This window comes from Phragmites australis, chromosome 14, assembly GCF_958298935.1.
Source record: "Phragmites australis chromosome 14, lpPhrAust1.1, whole genome shotgun sequence".
In the NCBI taxonomy this organism is placed as follows: Eukaryota; Viridiplantae; Streptophyta; class Magnoliopsida; order Poales; family Poaceae; genus Phragmites; species Phragmites australis.
Genome location: NC_084934.1, coordinates 18,374,390 through 18,390,561, shown reverse-complemented (window position 1 = coordinate 18,390,561; position 16,172 = coordinate 18,374,390). Strand labels below are relative to the sequence as shown.

Below are 16,172 nucleotides of genomic sequence, written 5' to 3'. Positions count from 1 at the left end.
GGGAGCGGGAGCAGGAGAGACTTACTGACGATCAAGATCATAAGACAGAGTACACATGTTGACATTAGGATACATGTTTGAGGTGAAAGCAAGTGATAGCAAGTCGCATTTTGAGAAGCGTGCGAGGCAGTTTCGCGGTTTAGCCTCAAAACCATGGAAGGATGAAGGGCATATGACATCATCGTGAAGCTTACGTCGAGGCGAAGCTAAGTTATGAAGGCGCCACAACCGTTCGATGGATGGAGCGAAAAATAGAACAAAATGCCTTGGTGGTGGGTTGGAGGCCATTGGAAGAGAGGGGTATTTGAGAACAAGGAAGCTTAAGGGCTAAGCTACCTTCCTAGGCCTATAAATAGAGAGGTAGGGCTATGTGGGAGGCTTGAGCCAACCATTTGAGCTTTGAGTGCTAGGTTTTAGAGGAAAGGAAAGGGGAGAGCTTAGCTTTTGTAATAGGTGAGAGCTTTTTGTGAGGAATAAACCTTGTAATCTACCGAAAAGAGGGTTGACCTTTGCAAGAAATGAGGTGCATGTTTTCTCCGATTCTTATGTTCATATCCTTTTAGTTTCTTTCTATTGGCTCCCTTACTTTGTTGTAAGTTTTTCCTTTTTTATTGTAATTTTTTTTGGTTTTTGAGTTGAAATTTTTCCCATCTTGAAAAGTTATTTTTCTTGTTGCTAGAGATATAAAATTCACATACAAACGTAAGGGCCGAGGGGTTAGAGGACCACCTCTCCCGCCTGGCCTTCGGCTTCGCCTCCAACATACCGTTGCCAGGCTCCGAGCAGATTACCTCTGGAGCCGGGCAGCGGCTAAGGGCCAAGGGGGTCGAGGACCACCTCTCCCGCCTGGCCTTCGGCTTTGCTTCCGACACGCCGTCGCTAGGCTCTGGGCGGATTACCCCGGGAGTCGGGTAGCGGTCATGGGCCAAGGGGGTCAAGGACCACCTCTCCCACCTGGCCTTCGGCTTCACCTCGGACACACCGTGGCCAAGCTCCGGGTGGATTACTTCCAGAGTCGGGCAGCGGCTAAGGGGCAAGGGGGTCGAGGACCACCACTCCCGCCTAGCCTTCGGCTTCGCCTTCGACATACCATTGCTAGGCTCCGGGCGGATTACCTCCGGAGTCGGGCAGCGGCTAAGGGCCAAGGGGTCGCGGACCACCTCTCCCGCCTAGCCTTCGGCTTCACCTCCGACACGCCGTCGCCAGGCTCCGGGTGGATTACCTCTGGAGCCAAGCAGCGGCTAAGGGCCGAGGGGGTCGAGGACCACCTCTCCTGCCTGGTTTTTGGCTTCGCCTCTGACACATCATCGCTAGGCTCCGAATAGATTACCTCCAGAGCCGGGCAGCAGCTAAGGGCTAAGGGGATCGAGAACCATCTCTCCTGGCCTAGCCGTAGGCCTCTAGGCCTTCAAGCCTCATAATAAAGGCTTTATTTTGGCAAAGGTACACCCACTATTACCTATAAATAGTTTACCCAGTTGGTCTATCATTCGTACAATACAACAAAAAAATATGTTGGAGGCCTCCAACCTTACTGCTAGAAGCTTTTACAACAGATAGCCATTAGGTAGAATGGTAAATCTAGATTAGGTCCCTATTTAGCAGTAAACAGTAGAACTTAAGTTATATCTTACTTTGACATGAGTTATGAGTAGTTATCTGACCTAGCCATGTCTTATACTGCAATTAGCTACTTATTGCCAATAGTAGACTGCAAAACTTAACTAGTAACGTAACCATGCAAAACCCACGCCTGCAGTTGCGCCTCGTGCCTAGGTTACCCAGAGGGCAGATTTTGCCAGGGTGTCCTGGAAGGCATTGCATAGCCTCGGCAGTGTTGAAGCCACGCCTTAGGGGATGCCCCCCAGGGGCGGTGATGCGGTGCTCTGAGGAATGCTGTAGTAAGGAATCCTCGTTGCAAGACATACCTACACACCGCGGGCACAACAGGCCTAGGTCACCACGAAGTCATCAAGCCTAGATTTCATGAAAGGCGTTGCGTAGCCTCGATAGTGTGTAGATGCTGGTTATCAAGGGACTTCCTTGGTAGTGTAGTTACGGCGGCCCCGACAGATTTCTTTGGGAGGCGTGACACGCCCACGCACCTATAGGTATTGCTTGCCTAAACCTAAAGTCACTTGAAAAGGTTTTTCGGAGGGTAGACTTTTCCCTAGTAGGCAGTGGAGTCCACATACCTGCAGCAGCACAACATGCCTAGGTCACCCAAAGGGCAGATTATGCTAGGGTGTCCTGGAAGGCATTGCGCAGCCTTAGTAGTGTGGACGCCGCATATCAAGGGATGTGCCTGCTGCTCATGTTTTCAAAAGGATTCATCCTGTCCGTGTTCAAAGAAAACCTTATATTCCTCGATTTTGCACCAAAGTCATCGAAGATCGTGTTGATGTTTCTCCAATAGGGAGAATCGATAGGATGCCGTAGCTTTCCATCTTCGTTGCGGCCCTTCGAGTGCCAGCACAACAAATTGGTCTCTTTTCGATTCGCAAACAAACGCTTAAGACGCATAATTATAGGCAAACATTAATTCAAAACTTGTCATTAAATCTTATAGTTAATGATAATTTTATGTTTATATACCAAAAATCCAAAATTTATCTACCACACTAGATTAAAGCTAGGTATTTATAGTAACACATAATTAAACCTTCATCTATACTTAGTTTCATATATACCTAGAACAACTAATATACATTCTAGATCATCATGAAAAAATTCCAAGTCTAGATATAGATATAGTTGATCTCTCAAAACTAAATTAAAACACAAATCTATATCATCTAATAAATAGAATAAAACTATGTCATTATGGAAAAAATCTAGATTTAGATCTAGCTAGCTCTCCAAACCAAAATCTAGACCATCTAAACTAAGATAGAACATAATGCTTACCTTGGAGTAACAAATGCCATGAATCTTCAAGTTTTCATCGAAATCTAACAATTTTTTTTTTGTCAAAATCGCACTCTCCCATCAAAAGTTGCGTACTGTGTTGAACTGTTCGGGCGCCACTTTCTGGTTCGATCCAGAGGTAGGGGATGATGTACTTTTCTAATAGTACAGAGGACATCATGTTTGAAGCCGTCTGTACTAAAGTGTCCCACGTCCTCTGGCTATTTTCTCAGACGGCTTATGTACGGAGCCGTCTGTACTAATAGTGCAAATAGATTGTGTTTGGAGCCGCCTGTGATTTCGTTTTATTACAGACGGCTCCAATGTAGAACCATCTATGATACTGGTTTTATTACAGATGGCTCTAAATACTAGCCGTCTGTAATAGTAATATATACGATTTCTAATAGGAACCATCTGTACTAAAAGCGTCCCGTCCCTCCCCGTGGGGTCTTGTCATTATCACAGACGGTTTGTGTTTAGATCCATCTGTACTAATCTTTGCATAGGCTCCACAGAAATCGTCTGTATACGGATGTCCCACCAAATTATTTATGTAGTAGTGAATCGGGCATCTCTTTAAGAATGGTAAAAAAACTGTATTATTGGAACTAAACATGAGCCAAATTAACCATCCTTACCATCTTCCCCAGTTAACTCTCTGGTTAACTTTTTGACTGCTAGTAGTGCTATTTGTAATCGTCATCGCATAATGATCCCATCAATCATGCCCATGGGAGATAAGCTGCAAGGAATTGATAATTATTGCCAACAAATGAAAAAAGTTGTGTGTGAACAACGTCAAAGCTAAGAGCAGACGTACAAATGCCACAGTGGCATAGTAACGTCAACAGTTCCAGAATAAAACAGAATAATAGGAGATAGCCAAGCTACTACTGTTGGATTACATCTCTGCATACATTGTTGCATACTTGGAGTCCGGAATCCGGATCCTGCTTTCGGCGGCGGCGCGCTGAGCTCCTTGATGAACCTGACGAGCCGCTGCAACTCCGTCGCCGACGCTCACCCATCGGCGATGTCCCGTCTCACCTGCCGCGCGAGCGCCTGCGCCGGCCGGCCCCTTGATCACGTCTGAGGCCATCGCCTCCCTCACCATTCTCTCCACGACAGCTCTGTCGCACACGTCCTTCATGTCCAGCCCATTCCCCCACACGGCGCCCACGAACCGGCTGCTGATATGCTGGTCGACGAAGGGCCAACACACCATGGGCACGCCCTCAACCATGTCCTTTATGTGATTGCGAACGCCTCCATCCGGACTCTGTCGCCGTAAAGATATGTTAGCTTTGCACCTGCAATCGCTTCGATCCACCTCCTCCGTGACCCTGAGCGATGGTAGATTTTCTTGATTGATGGAAGGATCATTGCGGTGCCATGAACACTGCCTGTTGTTTTTATATATTAAAATATGATTACGGTAAGATAGCCTATAAAAAAGATTAAGATAATTTTAGTACTGTATTCTCGCAAATAGCAACGTCGATTCAAAGTCCAACTGAGCATCAGAGACCTGAAGAAGAAACAGAGTCGAAGATAGCTAGGTTGTTATTGTTACGTTGCATCTCTTGAATGCTTAGGCCTTTTGCATGGTACGATGCATGCTCCGCTTGTTAGGCAGTGTTTGGATCCTGAATGTTAAAAACCAGGCTGTCCCCAATATCAGCTCATTCCGGTGTTTGGATCCTTCAACCGAACGACCCTATTCAGGACTGATCGATACAGATTCTAGATATATTTCTCTTAACGCGGTGCGGTGCACCAAAATCGGCCGCACAGGATGGAGATCCTGCCATGAACATGACTAGAAAAGGGTATCTGTTGCTTTAAAAATCTATCTTCTATTGCTCCAAAAATTCTAATTTTTTTTACATGTTCTATAATCCATGTGCAACTTATTTGAATTAGATTTACCTAAAAACCCTACATAAAATTTAAACTAAAATTTTTCAAAAAATATTATTTTTATAACTTCTAATAATTGTTAGGACCTTAAATAAATTCCTAAAATTCTGAAAAAAATCACTAATATTCTTCTTATACGATGGACTAATTTCTTAAATTATTCTCAATCCTGATTTATATGGTGAAAATTTAGTTTATTTGTAATACTCTATTTATATGCATTTTTTATCATTCTATACAGCCTATCCATATCAACTTATTCAGGCAATTAAACAAAACCTTGTACCAAGTTGTCTCATTTCATACAACCAACCAAATAAAAATATATATCATCTTATACAACTAACCAAACATCAAACATATACCAATCTATCTAGAATCAACTCATCCAGCTAAATCATCCCATACAAAATCATCAATCGTACCAACAACTAAACACTACCTTAGTCTGATAGTCTCTATTCACTACGTGAAAAACAGATAAAGAAGCTATAAAATTAGTGATGGGTCACAACTTGACATGTCACTTACAAGTGATGCAAGATGACTCATCATTGATGACAAGTAATAAGTGACGAGTCACAATTCGATCTGTCACTTATGACTGGCCTAAGGTGACCTGTCACTTATGACATGTGATGTGTCAAATCGTGACCCGTCATTTATAACTGGCCTAAGGTGACCTGTAAGTAATAAGTCACAGGTCATCTTAGGCACTCATAAGTGATAGGTCAAATTGTGACCCATCATTTATAAGCTGATATTACTTACAGATCATGTTATAACCCATCACTAATAATAATAGTTATAGATACTTAGTTTACTAATATTTATATTTTTTTCTTTTTTCTTATTTTTTATCACCTTAGCAGCATTAGAATAGAATATATATATAATTTCTGCTCAAGTTTGATGTAAGGGGTGGCAGCTATGGACACAAACGCGTGTTTTGAAAACGATGCAGAAACTTACAGAGGCGAGAACTCAATCTTCCAAGCAGTTTTTGGCCTCAAAAAATTTGTCGAACCTGACAAAATGAGGGAGAAACAGATGTAACTTTTTTTTTGATATCCGTAGAGTCAAAAAAAAAATTTGAAATCGGAGTTTGTATGCAAAAGTTATGCCTGTTTTACCGGAGGCACTCTGGGACACATATCAAATTAAGATCATTTGCATGAGATATTCCGAAATTCATAAAATATTAATACAATTTTATAGGTAAATTATAACTAGTCACCTATCAAATTTTATATGTAAATATTAATACATATTTTATATGTAAATATTAATACAAATTTTATATTTAAAATAAAAAATCAGTTATTAGTGACGGGTCAAAATTACGATCTGTCACATATAACCTTCCTAAGTGATGGATCACGGTTATGACCCATCACTTATGACCTTCAGCAAAGAAGGTAAAATGATAAAATATCTTTTGTCTATCACAAACACACAATAGCTGAGGTGGTAACACATGGGCGCGAGGGGAGATGGTAGGTTCGATTCCCGCTTGACACAAAGACTGTAAATAGTGCAAAAAAAAATAGAAGTGACCTTTGACATAAGTAGGCATGCGTTGGGATGGCTCAGATGAAATAAAGAAAAACGTAAATCAGTGATAAGTGACGAGTTACAGTTGTGACCCGTCACTTATGACCTTAATAAATGACGGGTTAAATTTTGACCCGTCACTAATAATCTTATTGGTGAGGAATCCTTATTCGTCACTTATGACTAATCATCAGTGACACGTTCGAGATGACGGATACAACATCTGTTACCCATAATAATTATGACTCGTCACTTTTTAAGGTTTTTTTCACGTAGTGATTCATCGTTACTGAGACCGGGCCTTGCGCTCGACATGCTGAGGTCCTTGATGAACTTGACGAGCCGCTTGAACTCCGTCGCCGACGACCCTCCTTCCGTGATGTCCCGCTTCACCTGTTGCGCTAGAGCCTGTGCTGACCCCCTGATCTCAGCGGACTCCATGGCCTCCCTCACCATCCTCTCCACTACAGCTCTGTCGCACACGTCCTTCATATCCAGCCCTGTCCTCCATACAGCACCCACTAACCGGCTGTTGATCTGCTGATCGGCGAAGAACGGCCAGCACACCATCGGCATGCCCTCGACGATGCCCTCCAGCGTCGAGTTCCACCCGTTGTGCGTCAAGAAGCACCCCACCGCACGGTGTCGCAACACGTCTCGCTGCGGCACCCATGGCACGACGCTTGCCTTGTTATTCCCGACGGCGTTGATGGCGTCTTGGAGGGCCGCCTCCTGGCTCGCCCCGACCATGTCTGGCCGGAGCACCCAGAGGAAGGGGAAACCGGTGGCGACAAGACCGGACAAGAACTCCTTGAACTGCTCTTTTGAGATGACGGCGAGGCTCCCCAAGCTCACGTACACGACGGACCGGTCCGCCTGGCCATCGAGCCACGCCATGCAGCCGTCGTCCTCGCGCCAGAGACTGGTGGCGACTGCCGGCGCAGGGGATATCGCGTGGAGTGGTCCAATGGCGAATACGTCGCGCATGTGCGGCTTGATTTGTGCGAGGGCTGACCGCTCTAGGGACATGGCCGTGTTGAACAAGAGCGCCCGTGCCTTGCGGCTATGCACGGTGCCCGCGACCGCCGTCTGCAGCACGGGGTCGTCATGGGTCTTGGTGAAATGACGGCACTGAATCGGCAGGTCTCGGCGCCGCAGGAAGCTCTCCATCCCCGGAACGCCGCGCACTGGCTCGTCGAGCTCGCCGCCTTCAGGGAACGGGAGCTCACCGAGCTCGACGAGCCTGGGCACGGACAGGTACGCCAGGACGGCGCTCGCGCTCACCGTGCGGAACGCAATCGCCGGGACGCCGAGCTCCTCGGGGATATCGACGGCGAACGGCAGTATGCCGTCGGCTACGACACACGTCACCGGCGGGAAGCCGTCAGCGGCGCGCCCCGCGCACAGCGAGGAGAGCAGAGCACGGTACGCGACGCTGGCCCTCGTTCGCATGGACTCCATGAGCTCCGCGAGGCTGTCCACCGAGCGGGGGTCGTCGTCGGGGAGGCCGTCGGGCACGGACAGGAACCGGAGGCGCGGCGAGGCGGTCGCCGCCTCGGACGCGGCGCGGCCGAGGCGGTGGAGGTTGTGGTCGGTGTGGAGGAACGTGACGTGGAGGCCGGCGCCGAGGAGCCCCGTGGCGAAGTGGAGCATGCAGTTGAGGTGGCCCTGCGCCGGGAGCGGGAACACCAGCACGTGCGCCTCCCCCGCCATGCTCGTGTCCGGCTCCAACGCACCCTGCACCAGCAGCTCGGCGCGGCGATATCGTCCATTTAAGGCAATTAGGCAAGCGGGCGAGCCAAGTGATGCAGGTCACAGACATCACATGGCTAGTGGTGGACCAACCGTGCGGCGGCAGGCGCAGGACCACACGTCAGTCGGTGGCTCGGTAGGCGGCACTGAGGAAGCGTTTTTTTTTTAATCAAACTGCCTCTTCTCATCTAGTGTTCTGCTGCTGCTAGATGCTAACTAGAAATAGACAATGGGTTTGCATTACGCACTGCATACGGCCATACGCTACCTCTATCTCAAGATGTAGCTTTCTCTATTTCAAGAAATTATTCCACCTCCATTCATTGGAGAACAAGGAGTTATCAAATGAGTTTTTCAAAATACCAATAGTAGCTCGGCATTGAGAATATATGAGTTTTTCAATACCCAGTGGTAGAGATACCATTGCGTGATGCTATCATTATCTCAAAATGGATTTTGGGATACCACTGGATCAGGATGGAAAAGAAGGATATGTATAAGACTGCATTCAAGACCTACCAAGGCCATTTCGAATACAAGATCATAACATTTGGTCCAAAATCGTTAAGCTAATCTAAATTGAAAACTATTCCCTTGCTTTTACCTTTGATCGAGCAACTCTTCAACTCATTTTATTAGCAATCAAACGTCTTCCCTGCTTCCGTTTCTAGCTCCACCTGAGCTACTTCGTCTGTTTCTCTTGATGTGGATATCAGTGCTTCTTTCACTTTTGGAGCACAGTTAGTCCTCAATTTGAAAACCGGCAAAGGTGACTTCTTCCTTATTCACGCTTTGGTGCATGGTGCATCTTTTTCGTGTTCAATTTCGCCTAAGACCATCTCCAGCAGCTACCTCAAATTTTCATCCTCAAAAATACTATTACAGCATCATCTATCACTATTACAGCGTCCCTTATTTTTTCATCTCCAGCAGCTACCCCATTTCCTATCTTCTACTCCTTTTTTGTAGTGCATCTATAACATTCGTCTTGAAGAGCTTATATAAGTCCGGATGAAGAGAATCCTTTGATATCCGTCTTGCCTTCTCAATCCTCCTTAGAATCTCATTTCCATAGGTCTCAGGGTCCTCTCCACCAACCCTTGTACTATCGGTTTCTGGACGTGAGGCAAACCTAGGGCTCGGATCGAAATATAGCGTTGCTTCCTTTTTTTCTTTAGTCAGAAAGAGTTCTCAGCTTATAGCCAAGGTTATAACAGTTCTTGTTTTCTTTCTCATAAGGGAAGGCGGGCTTGCAAGCCAAGCCTGATTTTTAGTTGAGCTTGATTCTTCTATTTACATTTTATGTTAAGTATGTGGGTGACTCATCATCGTGAGATCGGTTGGTCGAGGGCACTTTCTTTTCAAGTAGTAACAGTTGGGGAACTCGGCTCCACAGAAGAAGTCAGTAGTGAATCAAAGAACTCATGCATGTAATCAGTGGCTAAGGATTGATCAATCGGATGCAACTGAGCCATACATAGAGAATTGGAAAAGGGATGACTCAAGTCCATCGGAAGGTGACTTAGCAACACCAGTCAATTCCTATAGAAAGGAAGGAAAGGATATCTCATCTGTCTAGATGAAAGATCTCATTTTTGCTACCACTCTCCCTCTTATGAGCCTCTCAATCATGTCACCTCGTCACTGCTGATTGAGGAGCTGTTTGGTTGAGGTCCTAAAGAAATTTGCCCCAACAAAATATTTCCAAAAATAGACCCTTCAAATAAACTATTTCCAAAAATAGTTTTAGCACCCTAGGCGTGATTCTCACAAAAATCGGTTGGACCCTTTGGCATTGGCATATTCACCCTCCGCACAATGTCAAAACTGGAGATAGTTTTAGCAATGGGAGCTTTAAAAATAATTTCTTCAAAGGCTCAAATATAGAAAAAATCACTACAAACAGGCCGTTGTTAAAAGAAAAAAAAAAGGTTAGTTAGCAAAGTTTTCAGGATGATGGTGGCATGGTGTTGTATTGTATGCTGATGCTGATGCTGACTCGGTTGTTGGGTCTGCTTGTCCTTTCAGGGAGAAGAATGTATCTACTGCAATGACAAAGAAAGGGGCATGTTCCACTGGTGGCGATGCACTGCAGGATAAAGATTCCACTGGTGGCGCAGTTGAAGCAAGCGCTAGCTGCTGGCCGGGGACTGCAGGACAAGAGAACTAGGACGAACTATTCTGTTTTTCTCTCCACTTGTTTCAGACTGGATTCCAACTGAACTAAGAATGTATGGCCATCGAGAATAAATTTACAAACAAGCCTGTTGACATTCTCTATCAATTTTGAATTTAATTTGCAGCTGATCCTATAAGGTTATAATTGTGATTTTAGTGATTAATGATAATATAGTCATTAGAACTAACATGTTTGTTAAAAATATATATTAATAGATATCATAGATGCAATACATGAAGAAATCATCGCAGCTGAGAAATAGTTTGATTGAATTGGAGAAGTCTCAGAGAAATTGTTCTCACCGGATAGTCCGGTGCAGAGGAGTTTGTACTCACCGGAGCATTTTTGTCCAGAGACTGTTGAACTCACCGGATGGTCCGGTGATAAAAGCTTTGGCAATGCTAGAGTATTCTTTCAGTGGAGTTCAGTAAAGTTGCACTTACTGAAATATCCAGTGATGCCCCGGTGAACACACCAGAGTATTTTTAACGGAGGGTGAAGATCACCTCACCGGATGGTCTGGTGTTAGAAGTGTAAGAGCACCGGAGCAATTAATAGAATATTGATTTTTTTTTCAAGAGAGTTGAAGATCAACATATCGGAAGGTTCGACGATGAAGGAATGTTTGTCACGTCCCAAAAATAATAAGCCGTAATTAAGCATCGTTTAACCATTATTGCATGTGTTATCACCTGTGTTGTTACGTAATGGTTCGACAAGTTTAGTTCGAAGGTGTTTCAAACACTCTAGAGATGGTTTAGAGCTTCTTAGAAAAGCCTTAGATCCTTTGGAGAAGAAAGGGAAGGAAAAACGGGAATACTTAGAAAGATTCAGCATAAAACCCCTCTCTTGGTCTAACCAGGATCACATGCGGTCTGACCGCTAGATGGCAACCACGTGGGCTTGCCACGTGTGCTTACTGCGGTCTGACCAACGCCCTACGCGGTCTGACCACCAGCACACAAAGGCTCAACTTAAGGTGGTCGATTGCCTCTCTCACTCTCTCATTTGCTCTCTCTCTCTCTCTCAGTCTCTCCACCCAACACTAGAAGGGAGAGGGATTCCATTGTTATCGCGTTCGAGGGCCGAAGATTGGAGGAGGGGACTCTCACGAGCTCTCGAAGGACTTCCCCAAGTGTCTCCCCTCTTCTCCCTTGCCGGAGACCTGCCGTTCACCACAAGCTCCACCACCACCCCAGGAACCGATCCGCAAATCGAAGCCTTTCCGAAGCAAACCCATCCACTAGAAAGCTTCAATGCACTAAGGTGAGGCTTCCCCTACTGTTTTTGTTGTTGTTTTCGAGCTCGATTTGATCCCCCATGTCGTTTAGGCCCAAAACTCAACCTAGCCTAGGTCCAATCCATTGGGCATTTTGAGTTTAGCTCGGTGAAGGTAGTCCAAGTCACTTTAGAAACACTATACTAGTCCCATGTAGCATTTAGGTACCCTTCGTGGGTGAGAGTCTTGCCGGAGCTCTCGCTGGCAACCCCACAAGGGTGCTGCCAGCAAGGCCTGGCAGTCTGACCGCCGCTAGGGCCGATCTGATCGCCAGTTGGGACCGGAAGGTCTGAAGTGAGGGGTCTATACAGGGGTTAGACCACCGCTAGGGCTGGTCTAACCATTGGTGGGCGGTCTAACCGCCAGATCAACGTCGGATCGAGCACCAGCCCCCAAAACTCTCCGCTGGCCGCCGGTCTGACCGCCACCCCAGAGCCGATCTTACCGCCAGCCACTGAAGGCTTGGTGCACTTTAAGTTGGCTTATCCGGGGTTTCACGCTTTGAAGCCTTAGTCCCTTAGAGGTCTTTGCAGATGTTTTCGAGTCTCGGCGCTCCACTATTACTTGAGCATGCATTTTATACATCCTTTTTGCATTGTTCATTTATTTATACATTGCACTCATGTTTCTTTTAGAGAGCGTCGATCTGACAGTTTAGGTGAGCGAGGGCGACACCGAGGCAACCCACTTCTGTTAATTCTGTGCGGGTAGCATCAGGTAGCTGGCAGAGCAACAAGGCAAGCATCTAAGCATACTGAACCCTTGTATTGAATTGAATGAAGTCAAAATTTGATAAATTATGCTTATGAATGTTTGCATGAGTAGCGACTCAATGTTGGGCAAAATGGGTAGAACCTATGTTGTATTGCATATCCTCTACCTTGAATTGTTGATTATCCTCATCCTCGGTAGAAGTCGAGCGACGGTGATGCCATTGTTTGTGAGCTTAGGGCTTACTTAATGTTTTACACTATTGATTATGTTGTTTAGACGGTTGAGATGTGAGAATGAGACAAGATGTGGGCGGTGTTAGGGGTATCATCTGCCCTGAAGGAGGTTCCCAGGGTAGTTCGGGGAGGGAGCTCAGATACCGTAGACCGCATTGCATCGGTTAAGCACCGACCGTTGGTCTCCCTTGGCTTTATCACTTACCGTACTCACCACATGCTAATCTAATGGTAAGGTAAGCCGAATACCTCTGTAGCTATGATCTTTTGGGCCTGAACATCGACGGTGTGAGCTGGTGGGCTTGTAGAGGTGTCTAGTTTGCTTTGGTAGTAGTTCTGGATACCTCTGCGCCGAGCGATGCATGTATCAAATGGTTGGGATTTACTGGGAAAGGTTGTCACGAATACCCCCTTGTATGGACCTGTGTGGTCGTGCAAGCCGAATGGTCCTCATGTCGTGTGGGTAAAGGAGTATCCCCCTACAGGGTGTAAAAACAGTTCGAACTGTCGCGCTCTCGGTCATGAGCATGTCTTCTATCCATGCGCACCATCGTAGAGTCACGATTTGTGGTTTGTGGTTGGATATGTTGGTCATGGGGAAGATGGTTCGTGTTACATACATGTTTATGATGGTTCCAGTTACATTTATGTGTAGTTGGTCATTGCAGGGTATAATAGTATTGTTGTTAGTTAAGTTTAGGTGCTCACACATATGTCTAGGTTACTTACGCATATTAATGTACTTAACCTTGTGATATTTTTCCTTGCTAATGGCTCAATACATGATCCTTGGAGTCGGTCTATGTATATGTGACCTATATGGATTAAATCTTGCGAGTACCTTCGTACTCAGCTGCTTTACAGGTTATGCAAGTGAGGAGGAAGCAGTGTTTGGCTACTTCACACCTGCCGAGTGTGGTGGCGTGCCTGAGTAGTGCATCCTACTCAGTTAGTGTGCTTTTGTGATGGAGCCGAAGGGCATATGGCTCCATCTTCCTTTTGTTGTTTATAGCTTTAGCTTCCGCTGCGTAGTTTCTTTTGTTTGTTAGGAGTTGAACATGTTTTAGCCTTCTCCTATCTCTCTTTTGCTGTAATTTGTAATAACCTGGTAGTGCTTAAGAACTTGTAATATAATGTTCATTACTTGCTCTTTTTAAGCTATGTGGTGATGCTATATGTTATAAAGGCATGTGTTCCGACCTTGGGCACAAAACATGTGCTGGGACTACCGGGATGATATTATGATTAATCATCAATGTGGTGATTATGAATAATGATCCTTCTAGTGATTAATTAGAATATTATTTGGACAATTCCTCCACAGCATGGTATCATGGCCTGGTTTAATTAAGTAGCCTAAACAACGTCCTAAGAGTGTTTAGTAAAGTGTGTCAACTTCACTAAGCAACCCAATAAAGTTTCTTTTGTGCCTCTTCATGTTAATATGTACGAACTTGCTATGTTTGTGCCCCTAAGTGTAAAGCATTGTTACGAGTGGCGCTCGAGTTATTATTTTGCATTATGACGTATTTATGATTGTATTGCATCGATGTCGAAGGTAAGGAACACCTCCTGATGACGGCGAATATCAAGGGCTCAATCGGTGCGAGGTAGGGGCCCGATGTGTTCCGTATGGTGATGGTACGAAAAGTGAATATGTTAGCAATAACGTATGAACATCCACCATACAATGGTAGATATGATTGTCTACTCGTGTGGCGTTTACATGAGATGTCCCGTAAGGTGACGATACGAGAAGTGAATACGTTGGCAACAACGTATGTGTTGTCGCTTGTACAACATGATGCATAAGCACCCTTCGTGCTTCTTATTCTCTCTTGTGCAAAGGGTGATGATTAGCAATTGAGATATATATATGCAAATACCTATGATCTTGATGTTTGTTGCGTAGAGACATGCTTGAGAAAGAAACGATAGATAGGAATGGAGCATGCATTCATTTTTCCTCATTACTCATGTGCATGCATCCTTCCATATATGTGGTGTTACGGGTATAAGCAAATATTAGCTAGAGAATGCTTTTAGGCTATGTCATAATTTGACTTCTCCCTCTTTGTCTTATCGGTACAACTGGATGAGAACCCGTCGAGACCTTCCCGAGGGTTCAAATGAGAACAACCCTCCGCTGCCTCCACCACCGAGTACGGCGGATGTGCTCATGCAGATAGAGAAAAACTGTTAAGAGCAGACAGCTCTTCTCGAGGCTCTCGTGCGCAACATGGCCCCTCAAGGAGGAGGTGGAGCTAGGAGCCGAGATGACTTCGTGGACTTCCTTAGGACTCAGCCGCCCACCTTCACGCGGTCTGAGGATCCTCTGGATGCCAACCACTGGCTCTTGACTATCGAGTAGAAGCTCACTTTGCTTCAATGTCAGGACCACGAAAAGGCGCTCTTCACCGCCCATCAGCTTCAGGGTGTGACGGGCGCGTGGTAGTCCAACTTCTTGGCCATGCACCTTGCCAATCACTGGGTTCTTGGGCGGAGTTCCGCTAGGCATTCCGCGATTTTCACATCCCTAAGGGCCTCATGGAGATAAAAAGGTGGGAGTTTATGGACCTCAAGTAAGGGGGCAGAACATTGATGGAGTATGTGCAGGTGTTCAACCACCTAGCACAATATGATCAAGATGAGGTCAACACTGATGAGCGAAAACAATACCGCTTTGTAAATGATCTCAACTCTAAGATGCAAGACTGGCTATCGGTGCATAAGTTCACCGATTTCAACAAGCTTGTGAGAACCTCTCTTACGGTGGAGTTCAAGTTAAAGAACCACTAAGAAGAGAAGAAGTACAAGAGAGTTTCGTTGCCTTCCATGGGCGGGAGCTCCCAACGTGCCCGCACTGAGAGTCAACCTCCATCGTTTCAAATGTCGGCATCAACTGCTCCATGGTCGATGTGGATGGTGCAGTGTCCGTCCTTCTCCCTCCCTCAAGGATAGCCTACAAGACCCACAATTTTGCAGGGGAGTGTGACCGGTGGTTCCGACGGCCTGTGCTATAATTGTGGCCGTGTCGGCCATTATGCACGTGATTGCCAATACCCGAAGCTGGGAAATGCAGCGATTGCTCCAAGTCCACCACCCGCTCAATCCACTCCTCAAGCCTCCCAATCATCTAAGCAATGAGGGCACACCGTGTCTACTTGTTTACTCTAGCCTGAAAGGTTACGTAGTGCAGGCAAATCATTGTTCGTGCAGAACAACAGGATGCGTAGCGTGAAATTATCCCTTTTTTACGCATCCCATACTTGCGCCCCTTCGTTCCATAATATTTTTAGATCTTCCACCAATGGTCTTAGGTATAAATCAATATAGTTTCCAGGTTGTTTCGGGCCTGGAATAAACAGCGACATCATCAGGTACTTCTGCTTCATAAACAGCCAAGGAGGTAGGTTGTAAATACTGAGAACAACTGGCCAAGTGATGTGCTTGCTGCTCATGTTCCCAAAAGAATTCATCCCGTCCGTGCTCAAAGCAAATCTTATATTCCTCGGTTCTGCACCAAAGTCATCGAGGATCATATCTATGTTTCTCCACTGGGGAGAATCGGCAGGGTGCCTTAGCTTTCCATCTTTCTTGCGGCCCTCCGAGTGCCAGCACAATAATTTTG

General features: G+C 45.7%; 1 protein-coding gene across 1 annotated transcript; it reads right to left on the bottom strand.

The window, feature by feature from the left end:
• Positions 1-6,360: 6,360 nt before the first annotated feature.
• On the bottom strand, positions 6,361-8,159 carry LOC133889947 (myricetin 3-O-rhamnoside 1,2-glucosyltransferase UGT709G2-like). Its single transcript, XM_062330370.1, has one exon. It carries the CDS (start codon positions 8,095-8,097, stop codon positions 6,634-6,636), a length of 1,464 nt encoding a protein of 487 aa, XP_062186354.1. The 5' UTR covers positions 8,098-8,159; the 3' UTR covers positions 6,361-6,633.
• Between the last annotated feature and the right edge of the window lie 8,013 nt (positions 8,160-16,172).